The 16,764-nt window shown below is 41.4% G+C and overlaps 1 protein-coding gene across 2 annotated transcripts in view; it reads right to left on the reverse strand.

The window, feature by feature from the left end:
- Positions 1 to 267: 267 nt before the first annotated feature.
- Positions 268 to 16,764, reverse strand: part of PAFAH2 (platelet activating factor acetylhydrolase 2) — a 49,790-nt gene continuing 33,293 nt past the window's right edge. For both annotated transcript variants that reach the window (XM_016187926.2, XM_007522564.3), the window contains 2 exons: positions 14,283 to 14,437; positions 268 to 5,064 (listed from right to left, as the gene is read on the reverse strand). In XM_016187926.2, coding sequence (XP_016043412.1) covers positions 4,970 to 5,064; positions 14,283 to 14,437 — 250 coding nt within the window. In that variant the 3' untranslated portion in view covers positions 268 to 4,969. The remainder of the gene's footprint in view (positions 5,065 to 14,282; positions 14,438 to 16,764) is intronic.

The following is a 16,764-nucleotide window of genomic DNA, read 5'->3' on the forward strand; positions in this document are numbered from 1 at the left end:
GCTATTTTTTTCCTTTTGTTGCCCTTGTTGTTTAGAATTTTCATTTTTGATGTGAAAGCAAAGGGAAAGAAGAAGGTGTCTCTTCATATAGCTCCACCCTCATACAGTGGTGGTAGTTAGAGACAGCAGGTTTCATGTGAGGGAGGTTTTTGTCAAACTATAGAAGCTGGAATAACTTAAACTAAGGTCATCTGGGGTCATACAGAAGAAAAGCAAATTAAACCCAACCTTACAGATATGTGAAGAGGACCAACAAAACAACACTACTAATAGCCAATGTTTATTAAGTCCTTAATACAGACACTGTGTTAAGTGCTTTCTATGCATTAGCCCATTTATTTATTATAACAGCCCCAAGAGGTATACAGTATTTGAATTCTCATAAAAAAGGAGCTCAGAGAAATTAATTAATTAACAAAGTAATAAGACTAATATTGTTGGAGTTTTCTGATTATGAAAATCACTTTCTTCATTTATCAAATCAACAGAGCATCCGGCCAACAGTTTTCAGTCAAGCTCAGTTCTCTCCCTCAACTCGTTTCTCTATAGTGCCAGGGCCATTACTGAATCTCAAAATAAGTCACATAAAAAATGGCTGCATTGTATGATGTCTAGGTTCAAGCTTGCCAAAGCCTTGCCTAGTGATCAAACCACTTCTAAGGTTCTGTTGACCTCCTACATGAAATGAAGATTAGCATTGTGCTAGATACAGTCTGACCTCGTGAGTACTATAAGAAGCAAATGAAATGATGCATGCAATCCACTGTCTTTGACACAGTAAGGGCCTAACAAATGCTTACTTTAGGATGATTATCATCATTGTTATTTCTACCATTTTTGCCATAAAGCTATGCTGGGGACACTTGGCCTCCACATCTGACTAATGATACAAAAGGGAGTTTCCTAAAAGGATGGACCCTGAGTATAGACTATGGTCTCTCCTGCCCTCTGCCATTTTATAGACCCACGGAAAAGTAGTATCAGTAAATAATAATAATAATAATATGTGGGGGTCAGGGGAGACAGCATAATGGGCTATGCAAAAAGACATCCATGCCCCAGGTTCAATTCCCAGCACCACTATAAGCCAGAGCTGAGCAGTGCTCTGGTCTCTGTGTACCTTTCTGTATCTCTCACTCTAACTAAACAAAAACAAATAAAATACACTTGGAAAAAAACAGTGAGACGGGTCCTCATAAGGCCTTATAAGTCTTGGGATTAGATTCCAACAGTGATTACTTTAAGAACCCAGTAGTCTTCTTTCTTTCTTTCTTTTTTTAATATTTATTTATTCTCTTTTGTTTTATTGTTGTAGTTATTATTGTTGTTGTTAGTGATATCATATCGATGTTGGATAGAACAGAGAGAAACGGAGAGAGAAGGGAAATACAGAAAGGGGGAGAGAAAGACAGACACCTGCAGACCTGCTTCACCGCCTGTGAAGTGACTCTCCTGCAGGTGGGGAGCCGGGGGCTCAAACCGGGATCCTTAGGCTTTGCGCCATGTGCATTTAACCCTTTGCACTACCACCCAACTCCCCCCCCCCCCAGTAGTCTTCTTAAGGAAGAGAGATCAGGGCAGCTGTGTCAAGATATACACTACAGTGGTCTGGGAGGTGGTCCAGTGGATAAAGCATTGAACTCTCAACCATGAGGTCCTGGGTTCCATCCCCAGCAGCACATGTACCAGCGTAATGTCTGGCTCTTTCTCTTCTCCTATCTTTCTCATTAGTAAATAAATAAAATCTTTAAAAAAAAAGATATATACTACAAGGGGGCTCAGGGACATAGCTAGATGTATAGCAAGAACTAAACCAGGCTTATCCCAGTAAGTCCTGGAAGAGGAAGGAATGAAGAACCTCATTCTGTTCTGTAGTGAACTGACTTACTGACAGGCTTCCCAATAATCTACCAGTAAGAAACCTCCATGGGCACAGTCCTATAAACAGATGTGGAACAAGAAGATGCAACAGAAATCCAAGACATCTTCCTTGCTTTTAGATTAAAGTCCCTATAATGTAAGTAATATTAAAGGGCATGCTCATGGACAAAACTATAAACTTTTGTTGCTTTGGGGGGTGTTGTTTATTACTAGTATATAGTTTAGGGTAGTTTTTAAATAATAATAATAGTAGTTATTATTATTATTATTTTACCAGAGCTCAGCTAAACTAGCATCTAGTGGTACTGGGGTCAAAGCCTAGATAGAACATTTGGTGCCACAGGCCTCAAGGTCTTCTGCATATCTACTAGTCCATTATGATATAAACCCTAATCTACTAATCTAGTTTTTCTTTTTTTATTATAATTTTTTAAATATTTATTTATTTTCCCTTTTGTTGCCCTTAATGTTTTTTATTGTTGTAGTTATTATTGTTGTTATTGATGTCGTTGTAGTTGGATAAGACAGAGAGAAATGGAGAGAGGAGGGGAAGACAGAGGGGGGAGAGAAAGATAGACACCTGCAGACCTGCTTCACTGCCTGTGAAGTGACTCCCTGCAGGTGGGGAGCCAGGGGCTCTAACTAGGATCCTTACACTTTGTCCTTGTGCTTTACACCACGTGAGCTTAACCTGATGCGCTACCACCCAACTCCCTAATCCAGTTTTTCTTAACTGAAACAATCTAAAAAAAATAATAGTAGTAAAATAAGGAGAAGGATGAGGAGAGAGAGGAGGAGAAGGAAAGTTAGTTCACATGAAGAAATGTGTACACTGTGCATTATCTTGTGTGTATGTGTGTGTGTTTTACCATACATTTCAAAGAGTCAATATCAGTATCTTGTGGCTCACAGAACAATTTTCAATTATATGGAAAATTCTCCTACTCCAGTGTTCCTGGGATTAATGAGTCATTACCAAAAGAAACTAAATAGAGAAGATGGCTCTAGTTTTCAAACAGAATCTTTCTCTTGGGAGGTTCTAGGTCTTTATAAAATAGTACCAGTATTATTTATGGATCTAAGGTAGAAACTGGGTCTCAAGTGTTAATGCTGTCAGAACTGGTCTGTTAGCACCTGCAGAACCAACCCAGTACAAGGTATCTATTGCTTCTGTGAGTACAGAGGGTTCTGCCCCCCTTTTGGAGAGTAGAAGGAGCTATTATATTATCTGTTTGTATTCTTATGGAAGGAAATCCAAAAGCGTTGTTGAGTAAAACATCAAGCCAACAACCACTTGATAGTTTTTTAAAGCATATATAGAACATTTACAAAATTGACTTCATACTGGGCCAAAAGCAGGTTTTAGGAGTGAAAGCCATATAGGTAATTTTCTCTGAGCAAAAACAATTTAGCTAGAAAACAATAAGGTAAGGAGAAGGAAAAATAACAGCATCAAGATAAAGGGAAAAAATCTCTTTACATTTGAGAGTGGGAAACAAACTTTTAGATATCCCATGTGTTATACATCCTCACTCAGTGCCCCTAATTATTCACAACAAATCAGTCATTTTGGAGAAGTCAAGAATGGAAAGAAGGTAATTTGTTCAAATTTGTTCAACTGGTGCGGCTGGAATACAAAACCATGCCGTATAATATTTGAGTGGATGTTTCTAGACTATGTCTATTCATAGTATTCATGGTATTCATAGATTGTCCCAAGGTCCATAGCCTCAGTGGATCTGACATTTCACTTCTTAGCAGAAACTGCTGCTGAGACCTAGTCCTAGCTTGTTTCATTGGCATTGATCTTGGGCCTATTGAATAGAGACATATGTCCCTTATGTTCTGATCTCCTCTGGATTCTTCTACTTGGACTGAGATGAGAAGTCTACTTGATCTTCTATATAGTTTTGAACTAGACCACTAGGATCTAGCTTTTCTTTCAGAGTTTTTCCCCCACTCCCTATGTGGACATGAGTGGTAAGTGAACAAAGAAAGGACAGAAGAAAAAGTTACTTCCAGATGGTTTCCCATCTTGCTCTAAAGTGGTTTAAATATAATGCTCCAACATATCATCAGACAAGCACAAGTATTAGTATCATTCATATTTATAAAGGGAACAGAATGAAAATTCAGTCTACAATTTGACTGAAATTTGAGGCCAGTGCCTCAGAGCCAGAGAACAGACGACAGCAGCATCCTGTTAGTGAGCAAGTTTAACCTTATGATATCCAAGGTCAGAAGCAAGATCAATGTTCCCAAACCTCTCCAAGGGACCCTCCTAAACTCTAGATAACCAAAACTACCTCCCTCTTATGGTAGTTACCTGTTAAAATGGCTATGGTGACACTGTTATTCCCCTTCTGCACCTCCACCAACTTGTGTGTTTTCTTCACTGGGTACAACATACTTAGCAAAACACCAGGGCATACAGAGATTCTGAAGTATACACTTCTCTGTCCCCTGTTTCTTTGCCTATGCTATGAGGACTATCTGCCCCCTCTGTGGATTCATGAATGTAAGCGTGGTCCTGACTGAGTCCTAAAATTATGTTTCAGGCTGCGAGAAGGCAAGAAAAGCTAATGGTATCCCAGATCCTTAAAAGTTGTCTAAAGTGCTCAGAACTCACCAAGCAGCCCTGGAAAGGGGGAAAGTTGAGAGGTAGTTAGATATAGCGCCAAGTTGGACCAGAGGTCCTAAAGGTAGGAATTTTTACTCTATCCTTTGGCTTTTTTGGTCCCACTGCAGAAACCACATTAATCCAAGGTGAAGAGGTAATACCTCGTGGGTTAGTGCTAAGGTTGGAGTCTCCCCCATGCCCCACACCACTGCTTGTTCTCTATACCATTAGGCCCCAGGCCCCTGAAAGATAGTTTGGCAATCAATAAGTGATCCAAGTCCCAATATGAGTTTAAAATCATTAAGTCCAAAATCTAATTACCCAGTCATTCAATCAGCAGGATGATTACATGTCAATTTGTGAAGAAGGGTCTTGGCCACCACCCCCTGATAGGGGGCTATGGGTGTCTCTAGGCAGCTCTCAAATGGGAATGTGGCTCAGTGACCTTTTACAAATGGCCAGTTGTGCTTATAGGCTGGACAGATGGTGTGGGGCCCCTGGAGTAAGTGATGGTCCAATGCCTTCAATGAGGTTGTTCCACTGGTCATAGTCTTCTTTCAGATCTGAATGGGAAACAAACACACAGGAAGGTTCTGTAAATTGCTGAAATGTTACATCAAAGAACAGCTACCAAAGATTCAGCAGGTCATCCTAGAAAGAAAAGCGCCTGTATACTAAAAGGGCTGCTCATACAGCTAGAGAGGTGACTCATCCAGTAAAACACATTCCTTGACCAACACTGTCTACAGTGGAGCAGTGCTCTAGTCTCCTCTTTGTCTCTCAGAAAACAAGCATTTAAGAGTGGGCCAGGGATGGAGGAGATAGCACAATGGTTATGCAAACAGAGTCACGCCTGAGGCTCCAAAGTCTCAGGTTCAATCTCCCAAACCACACTCAGCCAGGGCTGAGCAGTGCTCTGGTGTTCCTCTCTCTCTCTCTCTCTCTCTCTCTCTCTCCATCTTTCTCAAAAATAAAATAATAAAATAAAAAATAAAAAATAAAAGAGTGGGCCAGGAATGTGTGAAATGGAAAAGTACAGGACTTGTATTTGAGAGGTTCCAGTGTTGATTTCTGGGACAGGTGCTGACAGGTGCTCTGGTCAAAACAAACAAACAAAACAAAATAAAAGGACTTTTTATAATGATTTGATGTTGGTGGAAGTAATAGTCACTATTACCCATTCAGTACCTTTATAAACTTGCTTTGTAAGTGACTTGCTTAATGCATAACAACTCAATAATAATATCAGAAGGCAACATTTATCAAGGTGTATGCATTATTTTTCCAGATAATGCTATCATATCATGTTGTGATACTGCCATAGCATTGAGTTATCATTTCTGAGTTACAATATAACTTCCATATACACCTAGAAGCCAAACAATTCACATACTTTGCTTTATTGCAAAATTTACTTTATTGCAGGGATCTGGGATGGAATCCACAATTTCTCTGAGGTATGTCTGTTTCAGGCAACAGAAGCAGCAGTGCAAAGGCCAGACATAGGACCATGCCTGAACTGTTGGAGGCTTGTGCAGTGAGGATCAAGTTGGCCAATGGAAAAGCAGTAGGACAGGGGGTCATGATGTTAGCTTTGACTCTTAGAGGAAGGTGAAGTTGGGGAGCTGCTGGTAGAGGATTCTAAGCAGAGGAGAGAAAAGATCTGACTTCCTTTCTATCACCCTGACTGCTCTATTAAGAAAAAACTGTAAGGGTAAGGGAGGGGGTGAGAAAGGGAAGCAGAAGGAAGAGTTGTTAGGAAATTCTTATAGTAATTTAAGTGAGAGATGATTCACACAGGATGCCAGCTGTAAGGCTGGTGATAAGTGATTAGATTCAGTATGTGTTTTAAAGATGGAATCAATAAGCTTTTCAAAGAGATGAAGGGAATGTATCAGAGAAGGGATAAGAATAAGGATTTTTGGCTAGAGAGGTGGTTGGTTCAGTGGGTAGGGAGTAGGTCTTACATGTGAGAGGTCCCTGGTTTGATTTCTTGGCAGTGTATATGCTGGAGTGGTGCTCTGGTCTCTCTCATGCTCTCATGGGAAAAAAAAGCATATATGTATGTATAGATTTTTTTTTTTCTTTTCTTTTTGCCACTAGGGTTATTGCTGGGGCATGGTACCTACACAATTTCACCACTCTGGCAGATATTTTTTTTTCTTTTTTGATAAAGGATAAGAAAGAGAGGTGGGGCAGAGACACCACATCACTGTCCCACTGCTTGTGAAGCTTCCCCTGCTGCAGGTGCTCCCATGTGGTGACTGGAGGCTTGAATATGGGCCCCCATGCATGGAGAGGTGTGCACCCCACCACTTGGCCCCTTACATATATCAGATAGACAGACAAGACAGACAAACGGACGGAAGGACGGAGGGAGGGAGGGAGAGAGAGAGAGAGATAGGTGGATGGGTAATTGCCTTGAATAACTAGACAGCATTAAGTCCTAACCACCAGGAAGGAGATGACCTGAGTTACTAGAAAGACAGAGTTACTATTAGCGAAGGAGGGAGAGACTGTAGTGGAAACACGCTTTGTTTGTGATGTCAGATGTCCAAGTAAAATATCGAGTATGCAGTAGTGGGTTTGATCTCATGGGAGGGATCAATCTGGATATATAAACCAGGAAGTTGTCAGCATGGACATGGTATTTAAAGCCATGAGATGGGGGCCAGGTGGTGGTACACCTGGTTAAGTGCTCACATTATAGTGTGTAATGACCCAGGCTCAAGTCCCTGGTCCCTACCTGCAGGGGGAAAGCTTCACAAGTGGTGAAGCATGACTACAGGTGTCTCTCTGTCTTTCTTCCTCTATATCTCCCTCCCCCTCTCAATTTCTCTCTGTCTTTATCATATAATAAATAAATAATTTAAAGCCATGAGACTAGACAACATTATGGATAAAAGAGAAAGAAAAGGATCAAGTACTGAGCCCTGGAAGCAGCAAAATTGTCCCAGGAGGAGCAGTCACTGAAATATAACAAAATCTACATTATGGTATCTTGAAAATAAAGACAGATTTTCAGAGGAGAGCGTCTTCAATGCTGATAGAAACTGTTGAGAGTTCCAGGGAGATAAGGAATGAGAAGGGATAGATGTAGTACCATGAAAGTCACTGTTGACCTTGACAAAGATAGTTTTCATAGAGGGCTTGGGATGCAAATGGCAGTCTGGGGTGAATGGGAAGAGAAAAATTAGAGAAAGTGAAGACAGACATTTGCAAAGTAAACTCTTAACAGTTGGCTTTTCTTTGTGTAGTGCAGATACATGCCTTAAGCCTGGATGCTGAGGAATCCATTTCAAAGAGGTCTAGCTCTGATAAACACATTGCCAGCCACAAGAATAGATCAAGAGTCAGGAGAGTAGGAGAGGAGGACTAGGTGAGATAAGAACTGACGTAGTTAATAGGAAAGCAGCACTGACCCTCTTTCTAAAAAATATTTATTTATTTATTTATTTATTTATTCCCTTTTGTTGCCCTTGTTGTATTATAATTATTATTGTTGTTGATGATGATGTCATTGTTATTAGATAGGACACAAAGAAGTGGAGAGAGGAGGAGAAGACAGAGAGGGGCAGAGACAGGCACCTGAAGACCTGCTTCACCGCTTGTGAAGTGACTCCCCTACAGGTGGGGAGCCAGGGCTTTGAACCAGGATCCTTATGCTGATCCTTGCACTTTGCGCCACCTGTGCTTAACCCACTGCACTACCGTCTGGCAAGGACCAGCGTAAGGATCCCGGTTTGATCCCCCGACTCCCCACCTAATTTTCCTAACCTTCAAGGACATCTTTGATGATACAAATTCAGTTGCAAGGAAGACTAAAACAGAAACAAATCAATGGACTACATCAAATTGAAAAGCTTCTGTACAGCAAAAGAAGCCATCACACAAACAGACTCCTCACAGAATAGGAGAAGATCTTCACATGTCATACATTAAACAAGAGAATAATAACCAAAATATATAGAGAGCTCAGCAAACTAAGCAACAAAAAAAGCAAATGACCCCATCCAAAAATGGGCAGAGGATATGAAGAGAATATTCGCTACAGAAGAGACCCAAAAGGCTAACAAACACATGAAAAATTGTTCTAGGTCACTGATTGTCAGAGAAATGCTAATAAAGACAACATTGAGATACTCCCTCACCCCTGTGAGAATGGTGTACATCAGCAATGACAGCAGCAACAAATGCTGGAGAGGTGTGGGGACAAAGGAACCCTTCTGAACTGCTGGTGGGAATGTCAATTGGTTCAACCTCTGTAGACAGCAGTCTGGAGGACCCTCACAAGGCTTATGGACCTTCCATATGACCCAGTAATTCTTCTCCTAGGAATATACCCCAAGGACACCATAACATCCAACCAAAAAGCTATGTGTACACCTACTTTCATAGCAGCACAATTCATAGTAGCTAAAACCTGGAAGGAACCCAGGTGCCCAACAACAGATGAATGGCTGAGAAAGCTGTGGCATATTTACACAATGCAATACTATGCAGCTATTAAGAATAATGAACCCACCTTCTCTGACCTATCTTGGATGGAGCTAGAAGGAATTACATTAAGTGAGCTGAGAAAGACAAAGATGAGTATGGGTAAGTCAGAAAGACAAAGATGAGTCTGTTCTTTCTCAACTCCATAAACAGAAGTTGAGAAAGAACAGAAAGGGAAGCTCAAAGCAAGATCTGACGAGTGGGCATCTGATGAGTGGGCATCGGGCGGTGGTGCAGCGGGTTAAGCACACGTGGCGTAAAGTGCAAGACCGGCGTAAGGATCCCGGTTCGAGCCCCCGGCTCCCCACCTGCAGGGAGGTTGCTTCACAAGCAGTGAAGCAGGTCTGCAGGTATCTGTCTTTCTCTCCCCCTCTCTGTCTTCCACTCCTCTCTCCATTTCTCTCTGTCCTATCCAACGACAACATCATCAATAACTACAACAATGTTAAACAACAAAGGCAACAAAAGGGAAAATAAATAAATAAATAAAGCTTAAAAAAAAAAGATCTGACTGAGTTTGGAATACAGCACCCAAGTAAAAATCTCTAGGTGAAGGGTGAGAGTAGATGTTTAGCTTTACTGGAGGAGGGAGGATCGGGACATAGTCTTTTGGTGGTGGGAATGGTGTTTATGTACACTCCTATTAACTTGTAGTCTCATAAATCACTATTTAATTAATATGAGAGGGGAAAAACTGAATGAATGTCTCAAGCCTTTTAATACACAAACCATAGGCTGAGTATATATTCCTTCACTCTTAAGACTTCAAATGTGTAATCAGACTGAATTTTAACAGTGGTCTCAAATTGATAATACATTTCTAATAATGACTTGTTCTTTGAAATGTTGACTCTCCTAAAGTCTTAGACCAGGGAGAACAGATATAACTGGTGGCGTTACTCTATAAAACACAGCTATGGGGGTCAGGCAGTAGCACAGTGGGTTAAGCGCATGTGGTGCAAAGCACAAGGACCAGCGTTAGGATTCCGGTTTGAGCCCCCGACTCCCCACCTGCAGGGGAGTCACTTCACAGGCGGTGAAGCAGGTCTGCAAGTGTCTGTCTTTCTCTCCCCCTGTCTTCTCCTCCTCTCTCCATTTCTCTCTGTCCTATCCAACAACGAACGACATCAACAACAACAATAATAACCACAACAAGGCTACAACAACAATGGCAACAAAAGGGAAAAAAAATGACCTCCAGGAGCAGTGGATTCATGGTGCAGGCACTGAGCCCCAGCAATAACCCTGGAGGCAAAAAAAAAAAAGCTATATATAAATAATGTCAAAGAATATAAATTATAATGATGTCGTATACGATACAGCAAATCCTAACATGGGATTTTCAAAGTTAACCCAATTGCCAAACAATGTGATTATAGCAATAACTATCTATTGCCTTCTTAAACCCTAAGAGAGCAGGAAACTCCTGCTTCCTCTATAAAGCCCATAGTTCCCCCAGTCCTGGGAACACTAGGGTAGGGCTCACTTTCCTGCATGCTTCTCTCAATTCATACCAACTGATATTGCACCTGCTGATCACAACCTAATCAATGCAACACATAACACCTCAGCTTGCTTCACTTTGGACTGTGTCCAGAGATGTCAGGTATGGACATCAGCCTCATTACTCGGGTGAGACCTTTCCTTTCTCATAGTAATCTCTAATTCCATTTCAGGTGGTTCACTTCCTAACAAAGTCCACAAACCTAGATACAGACCAAGTCCCATGAGATAGGGCATATGTGTCTACAGCCATACCATTCTGAACATGCCCGATCTTGTCTGATCTCAGAAGCTAAGCAGGGTCGGGCCTGGTTAGTACTTGGATGAGAGACAGGGCATATGTACACATGTATCCATAAATTAGGGAAAAATATATACCTGAAAGCAAAAGTGCACAATATTCTACAGTGAGTCAATAAATGAAGCAAGCAAGTAGAAAGACCTAAAAAGACACCATAAAGTACCTAATGAAATAGTTTCTACTTAGACCTAGATACCCTCCTCACCTACTTCCTATTATACTTTCCTCAGTCACTCTAAAGCTAATCTTTCAAAGTAAGGACTACAGGGAGTTGGGCGGTAGCACAGTGGGTTAAGCGCACATGGTGCAAAGTGCAAGGACCAGTATAAGGATCTGGTTTGAGCCCCCGGCTCCCCACCTGCAGGAGAGTCCCTTCACAGGCGGTGAAGCAGGTCTGCAGGTGTCTATCTTTCTCTACCCCTGTCTTCCCCTCCTCTCTCCATTTCTCTCTGTCCTATCTAACAACGACAACATTAACTACAAGAACAATAATAACTACAACGACAACAACAAAAAAAAGTAAGGACTATAAAAGCTGAATAAGGACAAGAGACTGGCATACTTTAATGATGACTCTTCAGTCACTATCAGGCCACCCCATCAGCTAGGGCCCTATTTGGGGAGTCCTGAGATTCCCACACAGACATGATAGGCCCAGACCTCCAATAGATCCCTCTCTCCATTGTCACTGGTCATCACCATCAGGAAAAACACAATGGACCCCATTGTGGGCCCCTATTGGACCCTGCCCTCAATGTGGATCAACAACGGTAGAGAATGTTCCATCCTCTGAAGCGTGGCTGGATAACATATTCTATTTACCACCTGAGGAAGATGGGTCCTGAAATTGGGGCAGCTTGGAATATTCCTACTGATGACCACAGAATGTGAGATCACACCTCCAGGGATGTAGAGGTTAGATAGGATCCTAAGTTGAAGAGAGGCCCCAGATCAAGTCGATGGGGTTTATAGTCAACAATATTTATACACCTTTCCCATATTTGGGAGCTACTCTTTTCCCTGATCCAGCTTTCTGGTCCTTTTCCCAGCCATGACATCATCTTCTCAGACAATAACTTGGGTCCACTTGCATGTCAGGCTCAGGAAAAAACTGGTATTGTCATGGGCCCTTTGGAATATAACTAAAATAGGCCTACTAGTTACCTTCGAAATGGAGACCCCCAAATCTTCATCTGCAATATTCCAGCCTTTAGGTTCATGATTAGGCAACAATTTATTTGGCTTTATATGTTAACTCTTTTTTCAGCCACCAGGTTCTAGATGCTACCATGATGCCAACCAAGACTTCCCTGGGCAGACGACCCCACCAATGTGTCCTGGAGCCCTGCTTCTCCAGAGCTCTGCCCCACTAGGGAGAGAGACAAACTCAGGGTATGGATCAATCTGCCAATGCCCATGTTCAGCGGGGAAGCAATTACAGAAGCCAGACCTTCCACTGTCTGCACCCTATAATAACCCTGGGTCCATACTCCCAGAGGGTTAAAGAATAGGAAAGCTATCAGGGGAGGGGATGGGATACAGAGTTCTGGTGGTGGGAATTGTATGGAGTTGTACCCCTCTTATCCTATGGTTTTATCAGTGTTTCCTTTTTATAAATAAAAATAAAAATTAAAAAAATGAAAAGAAAGCCATGGTAAAGAAAAGAAAAGAAGAAGAGTTATAAAACATCACATGTTAGTCTCTGATTACAGTTAGGCTGAACCTTGGAAATCCAGGTCAGCTTGCTTCCCTTCTGTAAGAAAGCCCCTTCTCCAAAGCATCTGGAGAAGAGCCAGCCTCAGGTAGACAATGGTATCCACTCCATTCTAAGTGGATCAAGAAGACTTGATCCAATGAGTTCCAGGCCTAGGTTGCTCAGTGGTCTACAATGTTCAGGCAAGAAAAGATGAACTGATAAAATACGATGGTCTCACTTGGAAGTCAGGTCTAAGCAATCTACGAAGCTATGGCAGTGAGCAGCAAAAGCTGAAGATGAAAGGATGCCACAAGATGGAGAGAATAAGCCACAAATAGGTCAATAATTTTACATCCTCAAAAATTATGAGGAAGCTGTTGTTATCAACAAGAAGAATAAATACAGAGTAGAGAGAAGAAAAGTACAGGCTAGAACAAAGAAAAAGGGAGGTGTCATGAAAGGAAGAGATGGAGACTAATCCCCTTACAGAGAAGTCATTCCCCACAAGCTGTGTTCTGCAATGTTTGTTTTCTTTAAAAGAATTTTTTATTAATTTATTAATGAGGGTGGGGATAGAGAGAGAAAACCAGAGTGTGACTCTGGCATATGCAATATCAGGGATCAAACTCAGGACCTCATGCTTTCAAGTCCAACGCTTTATCCACTGTACCACCTTTTAGGCCACTATTTTGTAGCTTTTCACTTCCCACATGGCCAGGTGTATTTTCATAAATAAATCCCCACCTTTAACATATTTCTGGTTCTTGTAACCATAATAAAGTTAGCTAGAATATCAACTCTTAAAACTAGTTTCCAGGGGTAGCAGGGACTGACCCTTGTAGCAGTACTTTTTCTATGCAGCTTGACTATGTGGCAAGGAGGCTAAGAGAGAATACCTCCTCTGGATGGAAGGCTGGACCAGAGGTCTCCATGGGCTTTGCCATTTAGCTGGTCTGTGATTTATGAGATTCATGAAACTCTTTCCAGGCTTCAATTTTTAAAAAAGCACTCCCACAAACTTAGCCCATTTACCATCATCACACCGCAGAATTCATATGTGGTGAGTGATACTGAGCTTGGATTAGGACAGTAGTGGAGAAGGGGAAGCTCCATTTACAGTAAAGAAATAAAGGCTCAGAGAGGTTAAAATCTACACCAAAGTCAGTCACCTAGTAAGAGACAGAGTCAGGATCTCCAAACTTCTAGCTAAGAGTTCTATCTAGAATCAGGAAGATGGATCACTGGTGGAGCACATAGCTTGCATGTATGAAGCCCTGGGTTTGACCTTTGGAAAGGCATAAAATGGCAAAGCAGTATGCTGCTCTACTCTCTGACAACCAAAAATAAAGAGCTCTTGTGATAATTTTCCCCCTTTTGTTGTCCTTGTTGTTTATTGTCATTGTTGTTGTTATTTTTGTTGTTATTGCTGTCGTTGTTGGATAGGACAGAGAAAAGTGGAGAGAGGAGGGGAAGACAGAGAGGGAGAGAGAAAGACAGACACCTGTAGACATGCTTCACCACCTGTGAAGTGAACCCCCTGCAGGTGGGCAACCGGGGGCTTGAACTGGGATCCTTATGCTGATCCTTGTGCTGCGGGCCATGTGCACTTAACCTGCTGCACCACCGCCTGGCTCCCTCTCTTGTGATAAATTTATACAACTTTCTCCTTTACTCTGGTTTTCCTTTTGTCATAAATCTCCCTAATCCCAGGCAGGTTAGTAAAGATCACTGTGCACAGGCATCTGAGGGACCCCATAGATGTCCTTATGCCCCTTTCTTCTTACCAAGATGCTTCTGCAGGAATGCCAACATGGCCCGTGCCACAGTCTCCTGACCTTCATAGGGGTCCAAGGTCCCACAGGTTTGAGTGGAGAAGAATTTACCAATCCAGTTACTACTCATAAAAGCAAAGTCAGTTTGACTCCGGTGAACAGAACCACTAAAAGAAAAAGAAAACAAGTAATTGGTTAGGAGCTTGGAAGTTAGGGCACTCAAACATTTTTTTAAGCCTCTGGTCGCTGATGTTGTTTTATATGTATTATGCCACTTAATTTTGACAATAAGGGAGGTATTTTCCCATTTGACAGAATTAGAGGAAAGAAATGATCTGCCCAAGATCTCAAAGCTAGTGAGGGACAAGTAAGTAAGGGTTTGATAACTGCAGGTGCATTTGGCTTTAAAGCTACCTCTACCTCTAAACTACAATGCCTGACAGTACAGGGAAAACAGTGCAGGGAGAGGGGCAAGGAGGCAGAAGCACATCTCTCTCTCTCTCTTTCTCTCTCTCTTTTTTAGAAGCACATCTCATTCCTGTGTTATGAACTATTACACAGCTTGAACCTCTGACTTCTGAACTGAACAGATCAGTCACTTCTTCAGAACTGTACCCCAAAGTAAACAGGAAAAAGTATACTTGCCTTTAAATAATCATAGAAGTGAGGGCAAGAGCATAGAAAATAGGTTTCTGGCTTATAATTTAAGTGAATTCTTTGGGGGTCCATTCTGAACTGAACTACTCACAAGTAAGTTCAAAAGTCAGTTCATTGGTGGAAAGAAAAACCTAAATGCTAAATTTTGATATCATGTTAAAAACTGATTTAAAATGTATTATTTAAGGATGGGAGATATCATAGTGGTTATTATGGAAAGAGACTCTCATGCCTGGGCTCCAAAGTCCCACATTCAAACCCCAGCACCACCATCAACCAGTGCTCTGGTTAAAAGTAAAAAATAAATAAGTAAAATTCCAAGTGGATCAAGGACTTGGATGCTAGAACACAAACTATCAGATATTTAGAGGAAAATATTGGCAGAACTCTTTTCCGCATAAATCTTAAAAGACATCTTCAATGAAACGAATCCAATTACAAAGACTACAACAAGCATAAACCTATGGGACTACATCAAATTAAAAAGCTTCTGAACAGCTAAAGAAACTACTACCCAAACCAAGAGACCCCTCACAGAATGGGAGAAGATCTTTACATGCCATACATCAGACAAGAGGCTAATAACCAGAATATATAAAGAACTTTCAAATCTCAACAAGACAACAAACAACCCCATCCAAAAATGGGGGGAGGACATAGACAGAATATTCACCACAGAAGAGATCCAAAAGGCTGAGAAACACATGAAAAAAATGCTCCAAGTCTCTGATTGTCAGAGAAATGCAAATAAAGACAACAATGAGATACCACTTCATTCCTGTGAGAATGTCATACTTCAGAAAAGGTAGCAGCAGCAAATGCTGGAGAGGTTGTGGGATCAAAGGAACCCTCCTGCTCTGCTGGTGGGAATGTCAATTGGTCCAGCCTCTGTGGAGAACAGTCTGGAGAACTCTCAGAAGGCTAGAAATGGACCTACCCTATGATCCTGTAATTCCTCTCCTGGGGATATATCCTAAGGAACCCAACACACCCATCCAAAAAGATCTGTGTACACATATGTTTTTGGCAGCACAATCTGTAATAGTCAAACCCTGGATGCAACCCAGGTGTCCAACAACACGAGTGGCTGAGCAAGTTGTGGTATATATACCCAATGGAATACTACTCAGCTATAAAAAATGGTGACTTTACCGTTTTCAGCCGATCTTGGATGGACCTTGAAAAATTCATGTTAAATGAAATAAGTCAGAAACAGAAGGATGAATATGGGATGATCTCACTCTCAGGCACAAGTTGAAGAACAAGATCAGAAAAGAAGTAGAACCTCTTGGCGCAAAGCACAAGGACCGGCATAAGGATCCCGGTTCAAACCCCGGCTCCCCACCTGCAGGGGAGTCGCTTCACAGGCGGTGAAGCAGGTCTGCAGGTGTCTATCTTTCTCTCCTCCTTACTGTCTTCCCCTCCTCTCTCCATTTCTCTCTGTCCTATCCAACAACGACAACAACAATAATAACTACAACAATAAAACAACAAGGGCAACAAAAGGGAATAAATAAATAAAATAAATATTAAAAAAAAAAAAGAAGTAGAACCTCAACTAGAATTGGCGTATCACACCAAAGTAAAAGACTCTGGGGTGGGTGGATGGGGAGAATACAGATCCAAGAAGGATGACAGAATTGTTAGTGGGGGTTGTATTGTTATATGGAAAACTGGGAAATGTTATGCATGTACAAACTATTGTATTTACTATTGAAAACATTAATTCCCCAATAAATAAATGTAAAAAAAAGACATAAAATAAATAAGTAAATAAAAATTAAAAAGCCTTATATAACAATGGTATTTGAGTACTCAGCATTCAGGCTAAGAAACA

This window comes from Erinaceus europaeus, chromosome 13, assembly GCF_950295315.1.
Source record: "Erinaceus europaeus chromosome 13, mEriEur2.1, whole genome shotgun sequence".
NCBI lineage: Eukaryota > Metazoa > Chordata > Mammalia > Eulipotyphla > Erinaceidae > Erinaceus > Erinaceus europaeus.